Source organism: Centruroides sculpturatus, unplaced genomic scaffold (genome assembly GCF_000671375.1).
Source record: "Centruroides sculpturatus isolate CEXI.00-Female unplaced genomic scaffold, Cexi_2.0 scaffold826, whole genome shotgun sequence".
NCBI lineage: Eukaryota > Metazoa > Arthropoda > Arachnida > Scorpiones > Buthidae > Centruroides > Centruroides sculpturatus.
The window spans coordinates 149,403-177,379 of record NW_019385054.1 but is presented as its reverse complement, the minus strand read 5'-3'; the positions used below and the strand labels follow the sequence as shown (position 1 = coordinate 177,379).

General features: G+C 28.3%; 1 protein-coding gene across 1 annotated transcript in view; it reads left to right on the top strand.

Moving 5' to 3' along the window:
• Nucleotides 1-27,977, top strand: part of LOC111633996 (serine-rich adhesin for platelets-like) — a 158,988-nt gene that overhangs the window by 31,808 nt on the left and 99,203 nt on the right. The window contains exons 3-4 of the mRNA XM_023378663.1: nucleotides 10,471-10,593; nucleotides 11,515-11,676. Of these exons, the coding sequence (XP_023234431.1) occupies nucleotides 10,471-10,593; nucleotides 11,515-11,676 (285 nt within the window). The remainder of the gene's footprint in view (nucleotides 1-10,470; nucleotides 10,594-11,514; nucleotides 11,677-27,977) is intronic.

Below are 27,977 nucleotides of genomic sequence, written 5' to 3'. Positions count from 1 at the left end.
GTTTTATATCAAGAATAAAATATTTTAATGATAACGCGATTTTAATTAATTAGATTGTTTAACATTTTTCCTCATTTTAAGAACAAATTATAACTTTTTTTTCACATTTATTATAAATACTAACAAACTTATATGAAGAAAAAAATGAACTTGAACATAGATCATTCTGCAAAGGCCATTAACAACACAGTATCACTTTCTCTTTCCCATTATCTTCATAAATTATATTCTATTCGCCTTTGGGATTTAAAAACGCTGTTTAGAAATGCTGGGGATCAAATTTTGTGGCATTAACCCCTAGTAAAATGGTACTAATTTAAATGAGATGTTACGTAATTTTTTTTTTAATGATATTACTCAGATAACAAAATGGCCTTTGGTAATTTGATATCGGTTCACATCTATCTTGACACATCACCCTTACACGTGTACTACACGAGTTACACGAATCGCTATTGTTTAACAAACATGAAGTTAATTAAGTTTAACAAGAATTATAAATGTTTATAAAGGAGAAGAAATAACGAGATTTTAACCCGTTCCTTATCAAAATATTTCGAGTTTGTTCATTTTTGTTACCAACAACTATGTTTGTATAATTAACTCATAGATCCGGAATTCTGTTCTATTATTAGACTATGGCAACCACCATACGTTATCAAATCGATGACGTTCGTGTACGCTTTCCTATAAACCTATAAACATATTATAATATGTATAGAAACTAAATTTTGATTAAAGAAAATGTTCAGCAATAACATTTTATGGTGTATTCGCTTCTGTAAGTTGTTTTCTCGAGAGCTTCCATTCGATCTTGATTAAAAGCCATCGAAGATAACTAATGTAATTCAAGTCTAGTAGTTTATTTCTGTCGTAGATAGATTAGATTAATATGAAGAATTGTAATCGTCATATCCTTCAAATCAAACTAATATTACTTTCTGTTTAGGCCTGAAATCGATTATGTGTCATAATATTAGATAACAGTTTCAGTTTTGCTTGTATTTATGTTTAACTCTGTATTGGACGACCCCCCTATAACACTGTTGATTATTTCGTTTTATATGAATTCCATGTTGTACGAATCACTTAAATTTTACAAATACGTGTGCCGGGCTGTGAACGGCTCACATATTTGTAAAATCTAAGTGACTCGTACAACATGGAACTCATATAAAACGGAATTATCAACAGTGTTATAGGGAGGTCGACTGTATATATTACTGTTAAAAATCCAGAAAATACTTTTTAGATTTATTAAAATAAATTATTATTATTATATATTTTGTAAAGTACACGAGGGAGGACATCCTATGACATAAATTTCATATGATCATTAAATATTTCTATTGTAATTTGGAAAAAAAAACAGGCTTAAACTTGCTCCTTTCATTAATTGAATATAAATGTTATTTTAATTAATATAAAGTTATATTTTAATAATATTTTGTCCTATTAAATACACAATAACGTTTTTTTTATCTTACTATTTGATTTTATTTTATAAAATTTATATCAAACTATGAATTCAAAACACACTTTTCATTATGAATAACTTTTCTTGTAGGTACAAGTTTAGGTATTATGTCATTATCGCTAGTTTTAAATGAAATTTTCGAAATGGATAAATGCAGCAGTTCTAAAACTGAAACTGTTCCGAATCTAGAACAACTCTAGTTTTAAAAATAAGTTTCTCCCACTCGATGTCATCGCATTCTTTTCTAGTGTCTTCTTCGCGTGAACAAGCACTATTTATTTAATAAAAAGTAAGGTCTCGGAAAATAAATTTCACTCTTTATATTGTAATTCCTCGTAAAATAAGTGTAATAGAAATTAATTTTAAGAAATCCCTCCCCCCAAAAAAATCTTTTTCTGGATTAATGATTCGCAATAATCTTAACTTTTCATCATATTCGATAGAAAATACTTTTGTATATCTTAGATTTTCTTTTCTTATTGCGAACTTCATCACCAGATTCTACAAAGCAATCAATTCGACTTTGAAAACTTTCGTATTACGAAATATTAAATGATGATTTATTTAATTTGTACAGTAGTTTTTGTACGGTAATTTGTACAGCACAGCTAATAGGTTAGATTTTTATAAACGTAATTTTGAAATGTTTTCCTAAGTCTATAATAGGCATAAGTAGAAAGTACTGTACATTTCATCCAGATGTCTTTAATATTATACGATTTTTTCTTTTTTTGGTTACAGAATTCAGTATAAAAAATAAATTGTACGCTACTGTGCATTTTGTTTATCTAAAAATGAATTGCTCTAGTTCAAACATCGCGTATAATTCCAATAAAACGATACATCATGTTTTTCAAATACTGTAGATGAAAATTCATATCCAGATTTACCTTTAATTTTTTTTTTTAAGGTTTCAACGTAAGGTGTTCTACATTATACGATCGCTCACGCATTTTGTTAAACTATAGGCTATAAATACCAGTCGACCCTCCTATAACACTGTTGATTATTCCGTTTTATATGAATTCCATGTTGTACGAGTCACTTAGATTTTACAAATACGTGAGCCGTTCACAGCCCGGCACACGTATTTGTAAAATCTAAGTGACTCGTACAACATGGAATTCATATAAAACGGAATTATCAATAGTGTTATAGGGGGGTCGACTGGTACCTTTAATTTCATTCAAATTTAACAATTTTCATTTATATATTTTAAGAAAATTTAACACTTAAACTATTTTACCGTTGTTTATTCGAAAATTAATTGTTTGTAGGGTTTGCTTCGAGTTTTATTTAAAATTTCGTTTCTCACATTCCGTGCTCTGATCTATAACTCTTTACATTGAAATACAAACTGTTCTATATCAAACATAAATAAATCTCTATGTAAAGTAATAAGAATAATGTATTCGTAAGCGAAATATGTTTCGTGCATGAAATTTTTACTTCATGCATTATTAATGTTGCAACTTGGACCCTTTCTTGCGATACATTATTTGTATCGTATTAAATCATAGTACATTGATAAAGAGCACCAACCGAAAAGCGAATTTTTGAACTTTATATATATATATATATAAAATTATTAGATTATACCAGTATTAGTAATGCATTTTTAGTTAATAAATGTCTACTGTTATGTAGATTTAAAATAATTGTTATTTAGGCCAATGTCAATTTTCTAATGTAGATTCTATGAGTTTAGTTTGTCTCAAAATAAATTTACATGATCGGTTCTAAAATGCAGTTTTAGAAGACATTAATTGAAGATTTCCAAGAGATTAATTTTTCATTTGAATATTTCATAACTTAATTAGAATCTTTATGTAATTTTACAAAAATTTAATCATTTTCTAATGCTTATAAAAGTTATAACTAGAAAATTTTCAAATATACTTTTTGTGAATTATATAAATAACTAGGATTTCTAATGAAGATGCTTTATAATTAATTCAATTTATTCGTATCTATATATAGTTACCTGATGTTACTGACCTTTCTTTCTTCTTTTTTACTTTTTATCATTTATTACTTGTGTTTAATTTTGCTACAAAAATAAAATAATAATAATAATAATAATAATTGTCGAAATTTGAAGACTTTATGGAGTAGAAATTGGACTTCATAACGGTGTCATTGGAATTAATATTTTGTTCCTTGCATCTACCACCGTCTTGTTTAACTTCTGCTTGATCCTTTTCGAAGATTTTGTTATTTTATTTGAGTTAAGAAAGGTTTCAGATACCTGTATTGTTACTAGAAAGCAAGCTGCAGTAAAACTCGTGTCGTACTTATATTGACACGAAAGGCGACATGGACTCGAAAGAACTCCATTGCTGCTAACAGCCGCTATGTCAATACAGATACGAAACACGAAACATTGAGTTTTTTTTTTTTCCTGCAGGAAAAAGAAAAAAACAAATCTTCGTGTCCGAACGATGAAATAAAAAAAAAAATTGTTAAAGGTAACTATGCAACACTGCCATTGCTGTGAATATGTTTTAAACAAAACTAGTGACGAAAAAGAAAGCATCTAGTTTTTATCGACCGCTTTTTACCCGACAGCTTCCCCGAAAGTGTAGGGTTAAGGACATGGAGATCGATCGTGGCTTAAGTAGTCTTGTCTTCGAGTCGTTGTTTTACTGTTACACATCCCAGGATGATGATTGTCACACTAGCTTCAACTCAGTCACATCCTAGGATGATTCTCCAAGTACTCCATTCTACTTTTACAGGTCACGTTCGTCCTGTTTGGTTTATAATTAATGCACATTCGACTTTATTGATAAACGATTTCGGTGTTTAGCAACCTTTCTTACGCGTACGTGTGTCTAATTGCTGGTGCATTGTCCCGAATTGTTTTACCATTTTCTCTTTCTAGTTCTATTCACTATTTTTTTAAATACATTGTTAATTTTTTTTTTGTTTGATAAGGCAATAAAATTACTTATTTAAAGGTCACGTCGACACTAAGGTAAACAACGAACGACTTTTTGGCAGTGATTTATTCAACGGCACTCATAAAATGGGACCGACTACATCGATAGAAGCATCTAGCGCGCATAGCATTAGATGAAGTGGTCGGACTCTCGCGCAAGAGCAATGACCCCATAGGGCAATCGGTAAAGACTCTCTTCGTCAGATGGGTCTACAATAAGAGGAGTTACAAGCTGTCAGCGTGTAGCACGCCTTAAATTCTGTCTGATCGGAGAAAAATATAAAAGTAAAAAATCGTATATATATATACAATTTTTCTAATCTACAAATTAGAAAAGTTTTCAATGATTAGATATTTCTGTAATTACACAATAAATATTTTAATATAAATTTTAGTACTTGTTATTGTTTAGAATATTTAAATAGAATAATTGATTGCGCCGTTTTTTTTATAATTATTTTAGAAATTTTGTTTTTGAGTGTGTTAGGATTCCATTACACGAAACGCCCGTCGAGTACAGTCAATTTTTTTTTTTTTGGATTGTGGTTGTCAAACGTATAATATTATAGCTTGCATACTAAATAGAAAGCTTCTTTGTGGCAATAGAACCATTTATTTAACTTAAAGTATATAAATTACTCGAGAAAAGTTTTCTGTTTAGAAAATAAACTAATGTTTCTAGACTTTGATTTCGTGGGTAGTCTAGTTACAGTTAATACATAAATAGGATTATTTTATTTATTTCTTTTAATTTAATTTCAATTTTTATTTTTTCCTCCTCTTTTTTTTTGTTACTTTCCATTCTGTTTTTAAACTTCCTGATAGGAATTGTTTTAGATCACGATTTTTTCCCTATTTTTTTTTTTTTTTTTTGGATGGAGGGACATGTACGGGAGTTTTAAAGCACTCGTGGGTCACACTTACGCCCCAAAGAAACGTTTTCAGGTTCAATAAATACTTAGAATCATTGTACTCCGAGGTGCAGTTGTTGCAATAAGTTAAAATTGCGCGTAAAAACGTATAAACCAAAAGTAAAAGATAAAATCTAACTTCATAAAGCAGTTCGCGTTTTCTCTTATGATTAATTTAAGAAGGAAAAAAAAAGAAATGTGTGTGAAAATTTTAATTATTTTAATGGATTTTTTTTTTTACAGTTTTTTTTCACGGTGAACAGGTTTCAAAAGTTTCTACAAAAGAGAGGGATTAATTAATCTGTATTAATGACTTTAAAATATACACGTACGAACTTTATTAAGCCGTGGAACCACATTTTACGCGGTTGCCTCCGAACAATATTAGATGTTCAATTAATGATGGGTGGGTGGTACCGAGCCAAGTTTACTGAGAAAATAAAACATTTTGCCCGAAGAAGTTGGCAAGAGTCCACCCGAGGCCGCTGGCCTTTAGTGATTGCAGTGTTCTATGTTCATCTCATCCCTAACCCATAGGTAAGACTATGTCACCTTAAGGGAAACAGTCATCCCAAGGTCACCTTGCTAACCTGGAGCCTGGGGATAAACCGGTTTCTCTCAACGTTCAAACCAGTCTGAACTGTTCTTGGCCCCATTTGACTTACTACTATAAGTCGTCTTGGTAGAAGTAAAGTTCATTTTATGCCATCTGTCAACCATGACTAACTTTGATTGTATATTTTTACTGTTTAAAATTGATCACTTCTCTTTTAAATCGTACACAAAACGGAATTACACTTTATGGATTGATGATAAATCTCCTTCGAACATTTTCCAGATTTTTATTTTTATTTTTTCTTTTCGTTCAACTTCGTTTTCGATACGTTCATCTGCCAATTTTTAATCTTTAAACCGGTATATAAAATTGTACAGACGCCTTATCGATTAACTATAAATTGAAAGAAAGAAAGAAAAAAGAAATTTAAACCATTTTAAAGTATATTCAATTTTCGTATCTTCTATAAAAGTATAAAACACTTTCTAGTTTGTATCGATTACATTTTGAATATTTTCCAGTAAAATTTCGTTCTTAATTTGTATAATTAGTACAAATTTAATACAACATTTATTCGTTAATTATTTATTACGATTCTAAGATGGAACCAAATTGGAGATTATTATTATTATTTTTACGAAAATTCCACTAACATCATTTCTGTAATTTATGTCTGCGTTATCGATCATTTTAAAACTGACATTCATTCTTTGATCAACTTCACTTTTGAAGCTTGTCAAGCAAACTACGGATTTATCACCTTATGATAATCAGCTTTTTCCCCCCTCTTTTCCTACAGTCTCTTTCTCTCCGTTCGTAGTTCTGTTCCAGGTCAGACCACGAATTCGATTAATAAAAATTTTGCAGAAATCGTGACGTCTTAATAATTGAACATTTTTTAAATATAAATATATATTTTTTTACTCTATTTCTCCCCATTTATCTTTATATTCAAGTATAATTTTTTTCATTTTTTGGAAAATCTTTTTATATAGATATAATGTATTCTACATAAGAATAGCTATTAGGCTATCCCTACAACTCTTTAATACTATAATTTCCTTAACTCTATCTACAATTTTAAGATATTTTACCTGAAAATACACGTAACTATGTTGTAATTTCTTAACTGTTATTTATTTATTTTCCTTAGGAATAAAATCAATACTATTTATAACATTGTTTATACCTTTATTTAATTAAAATTCTGTAATACATTTTAAAGAATCACTTTCTTAGAATTACGAATTAAAGAAATGTGGTTAAATTAGTTTTAAGATATATAATTTTAATTTTTCTATATCTATCGTTACGTGTATATGTATCTTATTATAAGAATTACATTTTTATTAGCAAACCATCTAAATACAAGTCGACCTCCCCCTATAACACTGTAGATTATTCCGTTTTATATGAATTCCAAGTGACTCATACAACATGGAATTCATATAAAACGGAATAATCTACAGTGTTATAGGGGGGTCGACTGTATATCACATATAAATACTTATTTATTTTATTTATTCACGAACAATTTTTGTTATAGGAATACTGCATTTTAATAACAGCTTAATAAATTTATTTTCTTCGAGTTTTTTCTTTTTATAAATTATATTTTGTTTTTTTTTTTTAATTTATGAATTGTCTACTTGTATGTATACGTTCAAATAGATTAGCGATTCCTGTTATTTAAATGAATTCATTTTTCTTCAGTTTTAAACTATTATTTTCAAAATTACAAAATTATCATAAATCTCAGTAAAATATGGATTTCCTAATAGTTTAATATAAAAAAAAAAATTTAAATTTTCTTTATTGTTTTTGTTATACAAACATCTACTCTACCTACTATAAATACTTCTTATATTTATCCATATTAACTAATTAAATTCCTAAATAAATATTATTTCAAGAAACCTTCATGCATTATCACCCCGAAGGCAATTAAATTGTCGAATAATATAAAGATAAAAATGTGTTTTAGAATCATTATAAATTAATGATCAAAATTAATTTTAAAAACTAGATTCTCGGGGGGAAAAAAAAAGACATATAATTAGCATATTTGTATTTGTCGTTGCCACTGTATACATTATTACAGACAATGATGATCTTTAATTAAGAAAATAATTTAGTAGGACTCCATTTTAACACGGATTTTAACCAAAAATTAATGAATCCAGTAAAACACGATGAATTTCCAATTTCCGTCACAACTTTTTTTTTATACGTATTTGTATTTACTATACTTAATAAACTGATGGAAAATTGAGAAACTAAAAGGAAAGTCTTGTAAAAACACATTCTTATATCTTGAATTTTTAAAAGTGAACATAGCAGATATTTGAACAGGTTCGCTTATCTTCATTTGCCATAGAAATTAGGTTACTTTACTACCGTACGGCTTTTTTTCATCTAGAACGAAATTAAGGCAAAGTACTTCCTCCATGTTATACTCTAATATAATTTCTTTTTTTTTTTTGTTTTAAATCACTCTTTTATTCTTAGAAAATATAAATCGAGTATTAGCTTATATAAATGGAAAAAAAAAAACAGTATGCCAGGAACATTAACGTTCCTTAGACATATAGAAATAAAAAAAAAAGTTTTTCTCGTTTTGTGGCGGATAGAAACTTTTAACTAGTCAAGCATATCGATAAACGATACTTGATCCTTATGCACTTCCATTCTTACAGTCAATGGTCCATAATGTTATGTACTAATGCATCACGATATTTCTACAGCTTCTAAAATGATTGTATTTTTTAGTATACTTATCTAACTCATCGTTTTGCCAAAAAAAAAAAAATTTAAAAAAATCTATCATACTATTACTAGATTATTAAATTTTTCGTGCAGATGACTTATTTTGAACGTTATAAATATATAATTAAGCATACAAAGATAGATTTCCCCCCCTCCTCCATTTTAATTCTTAATACTTTTTGGTACATTTTTAATGTTAGGTTTAAATCAATTATTGANTTATAAAAGATTGCTTTGAGACTGTCCTTGGAGGTCTAGACAATTGCGCTTTTTGCCCGTAAGAAAACGAGCCACTCGAATGTATTTCGAGTTTTCGCGCCAGATATTGTTAAATCTTAGGGAAAATGGGCATTATTTACCATTGGAAACATAATTTTTCTTAAGAGGGAATGTTTTTCGATCGATGTCGGTCCTATAAATTAGCGTGGTCGGAGAGGATAAGTAGCCCGGGGTGTATAGTTAAAGCATTTATAAAAAAAAAATGCTAGATTATAATGATGAATTTAATGTTAATACAGTAAAACTTCTCTAGGTGATCACTTCTTTATATGACTAGATTTTCTTGAAACGTAATTTTTATTTTGTAGGACTCATTGTTTTTAGCCTTCTTTAAGCTCACCACCCTTTTACCTGACCAATGACTATTTGGATTCATGCATGAAATACTTATTTTGAGGCAATTAGATTCATCATCCTGGATAGTTAGATGAAATTTAAACCATGGGCAGGTACAATATACAATGTTGAGGATGTTACACTATTGTATTAAGTGTAAAAGTTTGTCTTAAATTTTTTTTCAACTTCAGTGTTTTCATTTTCTCCTATTGTGGAGAATATATACACAATTTGCTGTTAATAATCATAACAAGGTACTCTATGCTTTTTCTTATATTCTGTTTATTCTTATTAAACTAAATAATATAACAAAAGCCAATGAATTTAATCTTTTTATTAATAGGGATAGATAAAATGATAACTGATGTCAACAAATTTAAGTGGGATTTGGGTGATTTTTGGAATTTGTTCAATTAGACAGAAAAGAAATATTGAATGCTTCATCTTACAAAAAAAGTTATAACTGAGAAAGCAAATACTCATTTCAGATTATTTTAAATCAAACATTTGTAATGCTTACAGTCTTGTATGCATTATATTTTCATGTATTTTACACAGAGTTACATGTGATGTATTAATAAATAAATTTTCTTGTAATGTAGTTTTAATCAATACATAGCATTTTTTAAGTAACCTTTGCTTTATTACCTATAAAGTAGCCTGTATAGTGTTATACTAGAATATTAAATATATCTACTATATAGTACTACTATACATAGTAATATTTACAGTATAACCATCCATTATATTTTTTCATCCCCTTTGACAAGACCACCCCTCAAGATGACCAAGTTTTGGAGGTGGTCATTTTAAAGAGGTTTTACTGTATATATCAGTATTTAAAATTTGATTAATATATGCTGGTAATTATTTAAAATATATTATCTTGTTTTATATAAGCCTTTACTTTTTAGTAATAATTTTTTGTGGGTTTTTAACTCATAAATTTAATTTTCATTAATATTTTCAGAAATAGTAATTATTACACTAGTATTTATATAATGTTAATAAATCGTGTATTCATATAAATTTGAAATTGACAAATACAATTTATCTTAATTAATTTTATCTTAAACAAACTTTTATTATATATCATTATTTATTTATTATAAATTGTATTGTAAGTGTATTTATTTATAAATGTAATGTATAATTGATTTTCTGGAATATAAATAGTTTTATTAATTATATTTTGTTTCCAAAGCTTCTACTTGTCCCTTTCTTGGTGGAATGTATGCAGGATCACTACCTGCACCACCTAGTTCACCTTTTCGATCACCAACAGGAAATATTCGACAGTTCTGGCCTCCTACACCACCACCAGAAGGTAAATTTTTCGTTATTATTTACTAATTAGATAATTTTAATTTGTGTATTTTATATGANTAACTCAAGTTTTGTATTATCTAAGGCAAAGCTGTAAGTAAATATATTACTACATTATACTGTAATTCATAAAAAAGTTTAAAATGCTATTATATATTACAAAATGATTTGTTTCTGTTAACTTTTATCGTTTAATGTTAATATGAGACAAATCAGCTTTGCCTAAAACTATTGTATGTACTGTATCAGCTGTATAATAAATAATGTAAAAATTGTTCTTACATACGATTAAATTCACTAAGGTATAAAAAGAGACCTAAAGTGATGTACCGTACCATATATATCTTTCATATTTGTAATTTTTAATCTGAAATGACCATGGTTGTCTGTTTTATCAGAGTTTTTGGTTATCTGAGGTAACACCAGTCCATATTAGCTCATATAATCAGTGTTCTACTGTATTTAGCAAAAAGATTTTTTACTTTTTTTTTATATATATTAAATTTAAAGATAATCTATAAAAATTCCTATATAGTTATTCCTTAGTATTATGCTGTATGATAATTAATTTAATTCAATCTTTTATTTATCAAATTTATATGTTACTTATTGATATTTATAAACTGTATTAGAATTTACAATAGACACTTGATAAAGTTATGATTTAATATTAAATTGATGGTGTAAAAATTTTTCAGGAAGATTAAAACCAATTTTTCACAAAAGATTTATTAATTATTTATAACAAAGTTTTTTTTTTTAATCTATTAGTTTGCTTCATTATTAACTTTATTGTATTTCAATATTAGATAAGATTTATTTAAATTAATATATTTGAAAAATTTATATTGAAATAATAAATATTAATTTATAATTTTACTTATTTTAAATATATTTAATTGCAAAATTTGTATATTTTTAGGATACAGTAGATATGGTGTCAGCCCTGCTATCTATCCTATATTTCCTTCTGTTGCATCTATAGCTCCATCCACTGAAAATGGTACTTTGCTTAATCCTGGATTAAATTCTCGACTTGGGACTTTACCAACTCATTTTCCTCATTTACTAGATTCATATTCTGGTAGGAAAATATTGTAATTATTAAACTTTAGTTTGTAGAACTCTATTTTAATTTTAAAAAATATAAGCAATGTTTAAAAAAATAAAACTTTTCAAAAATTACTATAGGCACAGTACTTTAAAAATGGAACATCTTGTCTTGTTCTTCCATTTTTAAGTATTTATATAAAATTAAAAACTGAATAAATAAGAAATTTAGTAATAGAATTGTTTATGTTTTGTTTTGTTTATTTAATTTTTATGAATTTTGTTATTTTTATGTAAATAAACAAACTTCACTAAAATACATTTTAAAAATCCATACTTTAATGAGAAAATATTAGCATTTATGATTAAACATATTATAAAAAAAACCTTAATATTCAGGAGTACTAATTTTTTTTTTTAAATATCACAAAATAAATTTCTTATAAGCTTAGTTCTGTTTTTACACTGTAGATATGTTTCTAAAAAAGCTGTGTACAAAAGATACTGTCGGTATGGAAAAATGGAAAATTGGTTCTGGATTTTAAAAACCAGTAAAATAATACAGTAAATCAATTAATATGATAGAATATGTTTAATCAAAATATTTGAATTTTAGTTACAATTATCTGTCTTATAATTTATTAACTTAATTATCAATAAAATTTAATGAATTTATATTATTCACACAAATTAATTTTAATTTAATTATTTTTTTATTGACTTTCAACTAAAAACCAAAATACCTTTAGCATTTAACACTAAAGGGCATACAAAACTATTCTGTACTGAAAGAAATTTGAAAAAATGCAGTCATAGAAACAAATCAGCTAACTTTGAATTAAATTTTTTGGACTGCTTCAATTGAAAAATAAAATTGGAATGAAAGACTGATGATCACTACACACATTCAAATAAGTAACAAAAAACAGTCAAATCTTAAAATTTACTTGATCATGTATAGCAGTATTAAATGCAAATTCTAAGAATATCTTTCAAAAAAGAGCAATTTTCTAGAAAATAAAGCATAAGTATTTTCTTCTTAAAATGTAAATAAAATGGAGACTTTTAAAAAAGGCAATTTATTGAAACCTGTTAGATCAAAACAAATCATGTACAAAGAGAATAGAATTTTTTTCCATACCACGTTAAATGAAAATTGTATAAAAATAGAATTAGGTGTATTTATTTTTTCAAACTTATATAAATATATAATCATTAATGGTGTTTTCAATATTTTTTGAAGTTTTAATGCTTCAGATTCAAAAGAGGAATATACATTAATTAGAATGTTAGGAAATAAATATTTAACCATTTATATTTTATTGATTAGCATATTTTGTTGATTTATAATATATTAGCTCTAATTCAGTGTAATGAAAAATTAAGTAAGTTCTTTTTTATTATTTAAAGTGTTTAGTAACATTACAGTTATAAAACATTAAATTATAATTAGTTGAGTTTTATAATTGATATATATTTGTTAATATAAGTATAAATTAAATAATAATACATAAATTTCCTATTTTAGCTAAATTTNATGATAAGTGGTGATATTCAAAATATTTAACAAAGGGTTCGCTAACAGAAAATTTTTCCTTGACAATTTTTTTTCTCTCAAATGGTACATTAGCAACATCAGCGCAAAAACTGACCTTAAGATAACCATATAAATAAAAAAGATACGTTCACAAAATTAAGTCAGTTAAAATTTAACATTTTTTATGCCAGAACTATATATATATATATTTTTTTTTTATAATTCCACAAGTAATTAGGAACTAAAATTTTTAGAAATCTATAAAACAATTTCATTTTACTATATTGAATAATTAGAACATGCATAACTTATTTTCTTATAATTATTGAGAATAATTATATTCTTATTTAAAGCACATTTGATTTATATAAATGAAAATTACTCAAATTAATCATCAGCTCATCAGCTTCTAATCAATATTTTTTTAAATTGGATATGTGCAATATAAAGAGTATAGTATTTTATTATTAGTTTAATTGAATCAGATATTTTCTCAAATAACTTTGCTTAGGATATTATCTTGGAAATATTATCTTTGAAATGGCCTCCTTGAAAACTGTAAGCTTAGATTATAATGACATAAATATCAATATAGCTGTTATGCTTAGTCCAATAGTATCCACAGGAAGGAATAACTGAAAGTTTCTTTATTCTTTCTTTTTTCTTCTATGATTTCTTTTCAAATAGTAATTTTATAAAGTCATGATATTTTTTATAAGAGTAAATTTATTTTTATAGTTGTTACACAGAAATAACTGCCGTTTATACAGAAGATAGCCCCTTAAAATTTTTCAAATAATACAGTCCTGTATTATTTAGCTTATTAAGTATTATTATTGATTTAGCTTTTTTTATATATGTTTATCATTCACTTTTATGAAGATAGATTAAGATTGTATAAGTAGAAACAAACCTGTTTAAGAAACATGATTTTAGTGAATTAATTGATTAGTCAGTGGTTTAAATATTTATTTTGCCTCCTGAGACAAAGTCGTGCAGTGCTCTTTGCTTAATCCAGATTTTTAATTTTTAAATTTACTTAGTCAAACTTGCATTTTTTTCTGGTTAGAAAGTTATTAGTTTTTGTTTAATGCAAAACCAAGAATTTCATTGGAAATTATTTTATAATTGAATTACAGAAATAGAAATATAAAATATTATTACATAACACCACACCAAGATATATGTAATAACAAACACAAAACCAATTTCCAGTGTGTATAAACAAAAAATGATCTCTGTACATATGTTTTCCAACTCCTTCTGAGTTCTTCTACAGGTGTGACAGAATGGTTACCAATAGAACATCTTTTAAAACAAATGTGAATTTATAAAATTTTTTAAAAAAACATAACTTGAACGACCATTTGGACTATAAATATAAACTTAAAGCTGCACATGCGTTGTCCTATGCATAACAATCAATCAACCAATGACTATACCTTCGGGTCAAATAGAGCCTGCTAGGCTATCAACAATACCATTTCCTCCTTAAAATTTATATAAGATGATGCAAAGTTAGCTTTAAAAATTTCTATGGCCTCCAACTATGTGAGGTGTTCCAAATGCGATGTTGTGAGAAGTTTGGCCCACATGAAGTTTTCCACAGTCTCCAGATCCACCGTATAAGTAGAGAAGGCTGTTGATGTTTTGGCATGTTGCAATCTGAAATATATTCTTGTATTCTCATTCTCATACAACATTTAGTGGACCCAATGTACAGAAGGTCTCTATTGCATCTGGTATTTCCAATAGGGACACTGTAGTCTGCTAGGGTTGGGAAGGTCCTTTCCATTATGAAGGATAAATGGGCACCTCTGGAAAGTTATGCAGATTGCATGCTTTCTGATGATTTTTGTATATAATGAACTTAGGAAGGAGTTAAAGGTAACACAGATCCGTTCTACCTCCCCACCTTGGTCAATTACAACATGTCATCTGTAGGCGTGGGATCCTGTAAGCATGTGGTAGTGTTGAATCAATCAACTTATGCACAACCATTCGGTAACCATGGGCAATGGATAATTCTTCTATTAGTGCTAATTCAGCATCAAAGTTGCAGGGTAGAAGAGTGGGTGAAAGCCCTCCTAACCAATGCTTTTGTAGGCTGCAATCTTATAACAGTGACGATCTCATGACTCTGCTGGGATGTAAGAAGACATTGAATCTGGTTTGCGAAATAACAATGTGCGAATACCTAACCCATTTATAGTGATATTGATGTCCAAGTAGTGTACCCCTGAGAGGCCAGATTGTTCCACTTCAAGGATCAACCCCTAAGAATTGCTATTGACTGAACTGACAAAGGCCCTCAAATCTGGAACCATTTTCCAAAAAATAATAATGTCATCAATGTACTTCCTGTAAAGAAGAATGTTGGGGAGGAATTGGAAAAGGACTTTGCTCTCTAACTGTTGGACCACCAGCTCATATAGGTCTCCTGATATTGGGCTACCCATCAGAACACCCCTTCCTTGATGGTAGACTATCTTGTTAAATTGAAAGACCGAATTTTAACAAATTAAGTATGCCAACTCTAGAACTTGCTGATGGAGACTGACATCATTGATAATTTGAAACATTGTCCTGGAGCACACAGAAACATGGAGGAAGTTTGATGGATGGGTACAGAGATTTAAAGTCTAAAACAGCAATGTACTGGGGAGGGCAGAACACTTTTAATTGTTATGTGAGCTCCCCTAAACAAGTGATTCTATAAGGATACCCTTCTAATTGGGCTGTGAGAAGGGTGTGGGTGACCTTTTCCAGTAATCAGGTTGGTGTCCTGTCTTTGTCTACAACTGGACAGAGTTGTTGCCCTTGCTTATGCATCTTGGCAAATGCAAACAACCTAGGCACATCTGGGGAGTCAAGAACTGTTATTCAGAGTCATGCACCCAGCTAGCTTAGTACAGGTGAAATGTTTAACCCTAGATTGTAATTTATCGATGAATCCATCCTCAACTCTTTCACATTGTGTTTGTTTGATGTATTCCTGCAAGCACTGTGTGTACTTGTTACATTTCATGAGAACCAAGGCTTTGGTTTTTTTGGCCCTGACAAGAGTAAGTTTTCCTGCATCTGACGAATAGATCACTGTTGTTTGTCCTTTAGCTTCAACACTTTGGAGCTCTCTCTTACTTTTTTAATCTTGAAAGTCTACATCTAATGGTAATACTCCTTTTGCCTATTCAAGAGACCTTGCAAAAGGATCTCCAAATCTGGGATGAAACATTGTGTATCTGTCTTAGGAGGAGGGGTGTGAATGCAGGTCCATATTTCAAGATCCTCATCACAAAGACTGGTGGCACTATATCACCCCATACCACAAAGGGAAAGGAGGGTTAGTTATGACTCTTGGGAACTTAAAACATAGTAACCATTCAAATTTCACCTTGTATTGTTTCCTCAGGTTGATTCTCAGTCTATCCTGAAGAAAAACTCAGAAGGAGTTAGAAAATGTGTAGAGATCACTTTTTGTTTATACACACTAGAAATTGGTTCTGTGTTTGTTATTATAAAATATTACTTTTACTTGATATAAACAATGCAGGATACAGTATATAGTGTATTTTCATTGCTCTTAAATAATATTGATTAAAATAGTTATAAACATACTTGTATCATTCTGATGATATATAAATATATTTTTTTTGAATCAGTTCTTTGATTTTAAGAAAAAATAAGTTTATGACGAAGCCTATAACAAACTGCTGGATTAAATCAGGCTATATTACCCAATTAGCCCAATCTAATCCAGCAATCATTTAGCTTTAATATAACCATTGGGTTTATAGATGTTTATATTTGTTTATGGTACTTTTAAGCAATATATACATTAATTTTGTAAAATCTATTTCTAATCGAAAACCTAAATGTTAGATTTTATCGAGTTATTTTTGGGCTATTGATGCAAAGTATATATAACATATAACTTAGCCTACAAGTAAGCAGAATATCTGGCAATTAGTTATTTGTGTGAGTGTCATGTATCACAATATNAGCACTCTAACTTTTTTACCTAATCTTGTAAATTTCTCAAAAAACAAAAATTATCTTATAATGTCTTCATTTAAATTAAGTTTTAATTATTGATTTAATCATAAAAAGTCACTCCACTACACTAGTTTTAATAATGATATACAATTCATATTTTGAAAAATAGAGTATTGAAAATCACACTATTTTTCTAAATAATTTAATTACCTTTTAAAGCCAAACAATTATCGGATTAAATCAGGCTAAAAATGATTACCAGATTAAAATTGAACTATTTAATTGCTTTAGTTGAAAATAAATAAAAAATAAAAATATATATGTAACATAGCAGAATGTTGATTCCAGGGCAAATCAGCTGAGATCGGAGAAAATTAAAAATTGATGTTTCAGTCTTGTAGACTTCTGACCAAACCAGAAGGATTAGCAACCTTATATGAAATTCATCTTCAGGAAACATATTAAATTGTAAAACAAACATTGTTTTCTGCAAATTAATTTACAGAACCAGATTTATCTACAAGCAGATTAACTCATTGATTAGTCTTTTTTTAGGTACCAGAGTAACATAAATACAGTGGAACCTCGGTATATGACTTTAATCCGTTCCTGATGTTTGGACTTATACCGAATAGGACGTATACCAAACCAACCTTTCCTATAAGAAGTAATGTAAAAATGATTAATTCATTCTCATGTAAAAAAAAAAAAATGGCTGGCTTTAAACACCTCGCTTTCCTGGCTAGTTCCTGCTTGATTTTTCATGAGATCAGCATGTATCTTTTTAGCTTTCTCGCAAATAATTGCTTCTAATATGCTGTCTCCAGCACACTGTTTTTCAGTTATCTAAAGCAAAAGCAATTTCTGAACATGATCTAATGTCTTCAATCTCTGCTTAGAAATTGATTTAACCCCTTTTGCAATGTTAGCAGATTTAATAATGTCGTTATTTTTCACAATTGTCGATATCGTCGTTCTCGGAATACGGTAGGCAACAGTTAATTAAAATCTCGAACATGCATGCCACCTTCATATTTCTCAACAATCTCTTTTTTCAATTCCATTGTGATTCTAGTCATTTTTTTAGTTTTCTATTGCTTTTCATTTGCCTTTTTGCAATTCATGATTAATAAAAATAATAAAATTTTACTTACAAATTAAAATCAGAAGAAATTTAAAAGTTATAAACTGTGGCACCGCGAATGTCTAGTCTGGTCTAGTACACCGATAGTGCTACTTGTTCATAAATGGCGCGTATAATTGAATTAAGTCATATACCGAACAAAATTTGTTTCGTCCAAACAGGACGTATACCGAATTGGATGTATTCTAAAGCAGACGTATACCTAGGTACCACTGTAATTTTAAAACTTGCAACTGGTTATTTGTTTCATAAAGATTTGCAGTTATTAATAAGCAGTTATAAATAGTAAATATAAAGTTTTAAATAAGTAGACCTATACATAAATATTTAGCTCTCCATATTTTACATACAAAATACAGAAAAATTAATGTAATTTTGTCAGTTTTTAAGTTGTTAGCCATCTCTCTCTAGTCAGATTATTAAAAAGGAATTTTTTGTAAAGATCCAAATTATTTGTATGGTCATAAATTTGATTTAATCAACAAATTTATTCTTGGAACTTTGTAACTAACAGTTTGTCAGTTTAGATTAATAATGTAATTTTAAGTAGTTTTACAATCTTAAACATTTGGTCTAGTTACTCATTGTTTTACTAACTTCTTTCTGATAGTGTTTCATTGCAAAATCTTTGATTACATTGTCATATTTAATTAATATCATTTGGCCCCATTACATTGTTAAGCTTAGTGTCTCTGCATATCTAAATCTGCCAATGTTAAAGAAAGAAAGTCTTACTCAAAAAAGATTAGGCCTATACTTTTTAATTAATTTAAATTTATGCAACATTCTGAGTGAGAAGTTTTCCTATTTTGTCTTTCAAAAGCAGAATTCAATAAAAAACAACAAATAACCACTCCATAATCTAAGCACAATAAGAGAGTAAAATGTGAAATCCATATTAAAATTAACTGATAATCAGATGGAATACTTTGAAAACATTTCTGATTATTAAAAGTATTGACTTTTGTATTTGATCCTTTTTCGTTATAAGGAGAATTCATTTTTGTTTATAACAATAACATTATTCTATCTTATCAAAAAATGTTTTAATAGTCTACTCCTATTATATGTTTTTGATTTCAAACAGTATAATGTGATTTAAAATATATTTAAAAGCCAATATTATTTTGTAAGTATCATAAAATAAATAAAATATCCTTAAACTTATTAGAAAATCATTAAATTTCCAAATAACTATAACGTCAAAAGGTACAGTACATAGACAGATGAAGTAATAGTCAATTTAAAGGATTCAAATATTTTAAGCAGAACAAAACAGATAAACAAACCTGGAACTATGATTAAGACAAAAATCTCAATACTATTCATGCATTTCCAGCAATCACATCTATTAAATTTTTAGCTTATTTCATAAGCCTGCATCAGCTTATGAAATAAGCTGAAAGCATTTGTGTTCTTAATAAATGTGGTAGCTGGAAATGCATGAATGGTGTTGAGATTTTCATGAAAATCAGAATAAGAAATTGAAATTAATGTTAATTGAAATTAAATCATATTATTTTATTATATAACATTTACAGGTATCTTCTGTATAACGTAGTAGTTACATTTTGAAAAAGTGCAGTGTTATGCAAATTCATGCTATACAAAACAAAGGACTAGCACAAAATATAGAGTTAGGTTCCAAAAGTTAACAAAAGTATACAATTCTTTTTTGTTACTATGAGAATTATGTTTATTAAAGCAATCAGGAATTTATTTCCAATTAATAATTAACTAACAATCAGAATTAAAAGTACTGTACAGTATTATGCATTCATATTAATTTTAGTTGAATGAGGATGTTTTCTTTTTACAAAGTGTCATTGTCTTCTTTTTATTTTTACCATAAAAATTTTTTATGTATCACAAAATAGAAAGTTAAAATATGTTAGTAATTGAAAATTTATTCTAGCAGTTTGTGTTTGTTCAATCGAGGACTGAGCAATTTATTATCCAGAATTTGTGTTTGAATACTAAATTGTTTGAGTTGGGAACAGTTTGAGTACCAAGACACCACTGTATTTCATTCGTCATTTTTTACAAATGATTACTTACCTACAGTTAAAAAAGTTTAATAACACTTACCTAAAATGCTTAAATACTAAATATGAAGATTAATCTATGAACAACAGTCAACATTAATCTAGCAACAGTCTTAAGGGATAAAAGTTTTAAAGCAATGATGACACCTGGTCAATAGGAAAGCTAGGACAAGGAAGAAACAAACTGCACTATCAGTTTTTATTAAAGTAAACCTGACAAGAGGCTCAAAACCAATTGAAAATTTCAATATTCTAAAATCCATGGGAAAGCTTGAAATAGCACACATGTTTACTTGAATAAGAAAATATTGAATAATGTATAATAAAAATTTAACTTACTCAAGCCTCTAACTGGTATATAAAGGTAAATAGAAGTTTGAGTAAGTTGAATTTTTATTATACACACCACGGTGTGTGTGTAGAAGTTATTGAATAATGTAGTTTGCACTTAAAAGTTGTGAAATTCTGTATGGAGAATTTTTCAAATTCTTGAACTATGTTAGAGCAAAACTGTTGTAGGAGTGCCATGTTTTTATGAGGGATTCCCATACTTTAAGAGAATGGCTTTGCAAAACTAATTCTAAATATTCACATGGAAGATTATATGCTTCAAAAATTGGGGGAATATACACAAGAAAACACCTTTACATCAAACCAGTTATATAAAATCAAAATCAATTGTTTTCTGCATTAAGCTTATGTGATCTGAAAATGACCATTCAAAATGGATGAAAATGTTCATTATATTAAATACTTTGATTTTATATAACTGGTTTGTTGTAAAGATGGGTTTTTCAGATTGAAGAGTTATAATAATAGAATATTATAAAAATTATAGTATTTTATTATTTATAATTTAATGATTTTAATTATGAATATTGTGAAAAAAGCAAGTGAATCAAATGACTATGCTGAGTGAATTATTCTGATATGTTGCTTTGGTATGAGACCTTATGTACCATTTTGAATGGACATTACTATGTTTTTGTTCTATCCCAGCTTTAATAAAATTTTTACTTTTGTCCTGATTTTTTGAAAAAAAAATCAAAAAACAACTTTCTATAGATTAAATACATTTGTATATTGTGTTCCACACTTTTGATTTTTTACAAAAACTCAACTTGAACATTATCAAAGGCATAGGTAGCTAGTGATGTGATAGAAAGCTTCTTCCTGACACTATATTCATGCTCTTTAATCCTCATGTTCATGCATCTAGCAATAACATCAATATACTTGCAGGAATGGTTCCTTCCATGGTCTGTATGGAGAAGGTATAGATACTCAAAATATAGCTCTTCTCAGTTGGGTCTTGTCATTTCTTATCATTGAAAAAACTGTAGGGCTTCTCCTGTATCTTTATAGATGCTAGAGAGGATCTTGTTATAAGTGATCAATACATAGAACTTCTCATTGGGTTTCATTTGTTCTCTATGTTGTTGTTGGTATAGTATAAGAGTTTAATTAGATCTGTGGAAGTATCCTTGTTGTTTGGCCAAACCTGTGATGTAGTGTAATTCCTCCTTCCTTTCATGTCTGGATGAGCAAGGAGAGAAGATCCTCTTTATTAGTGCCCTAAAACATGGCCACCTTATTAGCTGTTCATGGAACTGTGCAGGTATGAAGAAGGGACTGTAAGAGTCTGTATGAAACACTTTCATTAACAGTTATTCATGTTGTAAAGCCATGTGTACATTAAGAAAATGCTTTCCTGTTCAACTCTCAGAGAGAAGCCAAAGACATTGAATCTCTGTAGGAAGCCCTTCAGATTCAGTCTTTGGCACCAAATAGCTAGTATAGCCTATGTCTCTTATAGTCCTTATAATCTCCTCTTCATACCTGCACAATCCTATGATCTGTTCACTTAATAAGGTGACTGACCACCTTTAAGAGTAAGGAGGACCTCTCTCGTTGCTCATTATTGTATGAAATATAGCTTACAAAATAATTTCAACAAATTTGAGGAACATATTACATAAACAGAAGCAGATAAAATTTGACAATTTGATCAATGGATGCTAATGAAGATAATAATAACTAAATATCTGAAAAAAATGAATGAAGGAAAAGTCAACATATCTGACAGATGGATTAAAGTTAAAAGTATTCAATGAAATGCATGAAAAAGGTCTTGATTTTCAACATTTCAATATGAAAATTTGATAAAATTATTCCATTGTTTTTCAGAAACTATAACTTCTGTAGAAAGAATATTTTCACTTGTGAATTCCCTGTGGTCAAAAGAGGAAATATTAAAGCCAGGAAAGGAATGCTAATTATAAAGCAAAACTGCAACTTACAATGCAATAAGTTTTACAATAAAACTGGGAGTGACAAGAACTTAAACGAAATAAGTTCATCTGAAAAATATGCTTGGGTTGACTCTAGGAAATCTACATTAGTTTAACTATTCAATTTTAATATCCTATTGTAATAAAAGTATCACTTTTTGGCTATTAGATTTTCAAAAGTAAAATTTTATTCTAGAGAATAAAATTTCTAGAGAATAAATTTCTCTTTTATTTCATCAAATCAATATCACTAATGATGTACTAACAGATTGTTAATAATGCCCATCTATATTTCTTGATGAAATTTTAATAAGAGAGGTTCTATACTTATCACCTGCTGTCCCTATCCCATTTTGGTATAAAAAACTTGTGGTGAGAGACTGTTTTCCACTCTCAATTTTGATTATTGGTATCAATATATTGTTGTCATTCATTTATGATCAATTCAGTTTAAAAGAAAATAGTTTATTTTTATTTTCAATTAATGTTTAAATGTAAANACACTACAGATTCATCATACTTTCATACACTTATATATATTAATATATTTCAGTTTTATAATTTTTTGATTTGTAAATTTTCTTATTTAAAAACTTGCAATCTACACTGTTTACAATAACTTTCCAAAACTGGCATATATTAATTTAAACACATACAAGACACCTACACCAACATACTCTTCAAATTACTAATTTTTACTAATGTTTTCATCTGTATATAACAGACATCTTCAGGCAGACAAATTAAAATTGAACAAGGTATTTCGAACATATTACAAATAAGCAATTTGTAATATGTTCAAAATGTGCAACTGGTCAATAATAAAACAACTCAAGCTGTTGGAAGGGACTTGGTTATGTTGAAAACCTTAATTAATTTGAAAAAGATACACTACTTTTGGAAAATGTACTATTTGTACTTGACCTTCAAGGAAATTTAATTTCAATCAGTAAGTGTACCCAGAGATCTTATACAATCACATTCCATGGAAAATATGCAAGCTTAGAAAATGCCAAAACTAAAGAGATTTTGGCACAAGGCATTAAAAGGAATAGGCTTTATGTTTTGAGACAACCTACAGAAAATTTTGCTCTAACTACTATAGCCCCGAAGAGTCACTCAGAAGAAATTAATTCAAAAATGAAAGATATCCAGATATGACACAACAGGCTTGGACATCTAAACTACAACAATCTGAAAAAATTACAAACAGAAGATATGGTGCATGGCTTGCAATTTGATAATTCTTTCAAAGAATCTCAGGCTTGTGAAACATGTATTATAAATAATTCATACAGACATCTGTGACCCAATGAAGATCAAATCTCTTGGCGGAACAAGATATTTTGTCATGTTTATAGATGATAAATTCAGAAAAGTCTCTGTCTACATACTGCAGAACAGAAGTGATGTATTTTATGCATTTAAAAGATAGAAATTAACCTCAGAGAAGCAAATTGGAAAAAAAATAAAAATGATTAGAAGGGACAACAGTCAAGAATATCTAAGCAAGGAATTCACAAAATTTCTTCAAGATGAAGGAATAAAACATCAACTCTCTGTTGAATACTCAACTCAACAGAATGGTATAGCTGAATGTTCTAATAGTATAGTACTCTTATTGAGATGGTGAGGTGCTTGTTGATAAATTCAGAATTACCAGTCATTGTGTCTAGATGATAATTGCCACTGCATACATCAGAAATAGGTGTTCTACCAGGAACATGGACAAACCCCAGAAGAAATTTTTACCTCAAGAAAATTTACTATATCCCATCTTCATGTGATAGAGAGCAAAGCTTTTGCTGTAAACAATAAACCTAAAAATGTAAATTTTCATCAAGAAGTAATGAATATATTTTAATCAAATATGATAGTGATGCAAAAGCATACCATCTTTGGAAATGAGGTACAAACCAAGTTATCAGAAGTAGAGACATCTGTTTTATTGAATTAGGTCTTATGACAAATTCACCAAAAAATAATGATCAAGTTGTTATAACATATCAATCAAAACTAGCAGAAAGAGAAACAGGGGAAGAGAGTTGTGAGAGACAGGATGTTCAGGACCAAGACAATGACTCACCTGAAGAAAATGATATAGTATCGAGATAGAAAATCTTAGAACTAAGTTTGGATGACGCTGAACAAGAAAATGGAGCCAATATTCAAATGATTCAAAGAGGAAAGGGAATACCGAAACTGCAAACAGGACTCCTTGGCTGACCAAAGAAAGAATATCACTTTGTTCAATCAAAGCTACCTTTGAACAAAGTGATATTCTTTCTTTGGTCAGCCAAGGAGTCCTGTTTGCAGTTTCAGTATTCCCTTTCCTCTTTGAATCATTTGAATATTGGTAGCAAAGGAAGACTTATACTGTCAAGTTATTGAAGAAAACCAAAGTTCACAACACCTAGTAAAAAACAAAATAAATGTGATATATAAGCCTTCATAGCAAATGCTGGCAGACATCCTACTAAAAGTCTTTCCAAAGGGACTCATGATGCATGTGCTAAAAACTTAGGAATCTGTACTGACATCAAGGGGAAGTGTTGAAAGTTGGAAATTCATACGATGTCAGCGCATAATTACAGGCAGGAGATGCACCAAGTTGAATGTGTGATCTTGTCTGATCTAATGCAATTTTGTTCTCTTCCTGCAAAGAATGGCATTCTGTAGGATCAAAGTTTTTGCCATGTAATTTAAATAATGCAATTTATTGGTTTTATCTTTATCTAATTTGTAATAAAGCATACTACAAAAACTGGAGACTTGAATAATTCATTTAACACTTTTATATAGTCTAATCATAAAACATTAAATTTAATAGTCTGTGTTTGTCAGTCAATTTGTAAATTATTTAATCATTTTTCATAATTTATTCCCTAATAAATAAAATTTACTAACTTATTTTAATATATTTGTTAATTTTATATACTTTTTATATAATACAAAATATTGATATATTATTATAGTATTGTATATGTTCTTAGAAAATGTTCTTAGAAAAACATTCAGTTATGGTTGAAAACACTTGTTTTGAATAAAAATTAGACTGTGCTGGAATTAAAGTTTTATTTAGTAAAAATATCTGAATTTATTAATTATATTTTGCTCTAAAATAGAAAGATAAGAAATACTGTCAATTCTTGTTATTAGAATTTTAATTTATCGGTAATAAGGAAAATAAATAATCTTTTTGAGATTAAAAAGTTATTAATCTTTAATATTTTCATCATCTAATTTAGTTCTAATTAAAATAACTAGTAAATCATTATTTAGTCAAAATTAAAAATATTGCAATGATTAAGTAAATTAATGAAACTTATTGATTAAAATAAATTTGCAAATATCTGATCTTTATATCTTCAAGAAAATGATGTAGAAATTAATTGTACCTAATATAATCAATAGTATATTAAGGTATTAATAATTAAATAATTCTACTAAGGATAAATCAAATTTCAGAACTGAACGTCACACTAGATATATAAATAGGGCAGATTACTAAATATGCAGACTGTACACATGCATAGGATCCCATTATTACAGGGGTTCCCAATTTGATAAACTCTAGGCCCTGTGTCTTCTATGTCCTGCATGACTTATTTTTCACTAAAATAAAAAGTTCAATAAAAGTGTAAACTACTTTTGCTTTGCCTGCCTTACCATTCTCTCATTCATATTTTTCACTCTCTGGGCCTTTTCTTCTGCCTTTCTTAAATGTTGGCACAAGATATATAGAAGTGTTTATATTTAGAAAGACTCAAAGGTCAACTATATCTATTGTATGAGGAATGTCTTATTTTACAATCCATTAGACTTATTCTTTTAATATGCTACATATGAAATACACAAGTCATTGGGCATGTCATTCCACTTTTCCAGAAACTCCAGTAACAGTATTGTTTGAAAACTGAATATGTGTAATGACTGGTTTACACAATATGATTACCACCAACATTTTGTTGCTCAAAATCACAATACAATGAATTTACCTCATTTGAATAAATTTTTGACTTATTAGTAGTGACATGGCCACCAATAAGTCATAAATTTGTTCAAATGAATAGTGTCACAAAAATCTAATCTTTCAATAAATTTGACAAATTAGCTCATTGTTACATTGTCAAACCAATTAATGATGAAATCATAATTACATGTTAGCTTGCTTTCTTACCGCTTCTGAAAGAAATGAATGCTCTTGTGCATGCTCACAAGTCAGAATGAATAAAAGTCATATCTCAGCAATTGTGTAAACATTTGAATCACCAACAAATCTTGAAGATGTATTTTGGATATGATAAAATGTTGGTAGTAGTTTTATAAACCAAAACCAGTCTTACGATTAGTTTACACTTCAGCCCATCTGATTCTATGTCAAGTTTCTATAGTATTGGTTATCTGACTAGTCAGTCAACTTTGTGCACAGGATCCTAAAAATCCTTAGTCTTCCACTTGATATATATAACATGTAATTTGAATGAAGTAATGAATCCTAGAAAACTATATAATCATTTCATTTGATTTTGCTTAAGTTCTAATACATAAAAGTGAATTATATTATTTAATCAGAACAAAATTTCAAATTTCTTTATTTATGAAATAAGGGTTGACAAATTCTGAAAGGTTGCCATTCCACAAATAGAAAATCCAGCAGATTCTAGGAAAAAATCTTAGAAACAGATTCATTAGATAATTTATGTTACAAACTTTGTCTGAGGGCATTCTGTCTCCTATAATACTCTCAGACAAATAAAAAAAAATTATATTCAAAAATTTTTATTTATTTATTTATTACAATTCTATTAAATAACTGAAAATGGCAGCAGAAAAACAAACAGAATTATGCACATACATATATTGAAATAAACAACATAGAAACAAAAAAATTATCACAATAAATCACAAGTTTCTTATAATGATTGAGTAAAAAGAAAGGGGAGAAAAACATTTCTTTTACTTAAATTTATATTTCTCCTGACTTTGTGCTACTTTTAAATGCTTTTTATTTTCATTTATACAGCTCATATCAAAACTGTAAATAACCTGTAGTTTATTTTTTGCCAGTTTAATAGTCAATTTGTTTGTTTCACTTGCCCAAATTTTCTTTAGAGAAGTAAATATTTGTTTAAAGGCTACGTTAGTTGCTGAAAGAGATACAGTAGAGCCTCAATTATCCGACTCAATTGGGGACTGGGGTTGGTCGGATAATTGAAAAGTCGGATAACCGAAAAGTATGAAAAAATCCGTTATTAGTGTAGTATATTATTATATCCCATGTAATTAGTATATTAGTATATCGCTATTAACCTACTTTGC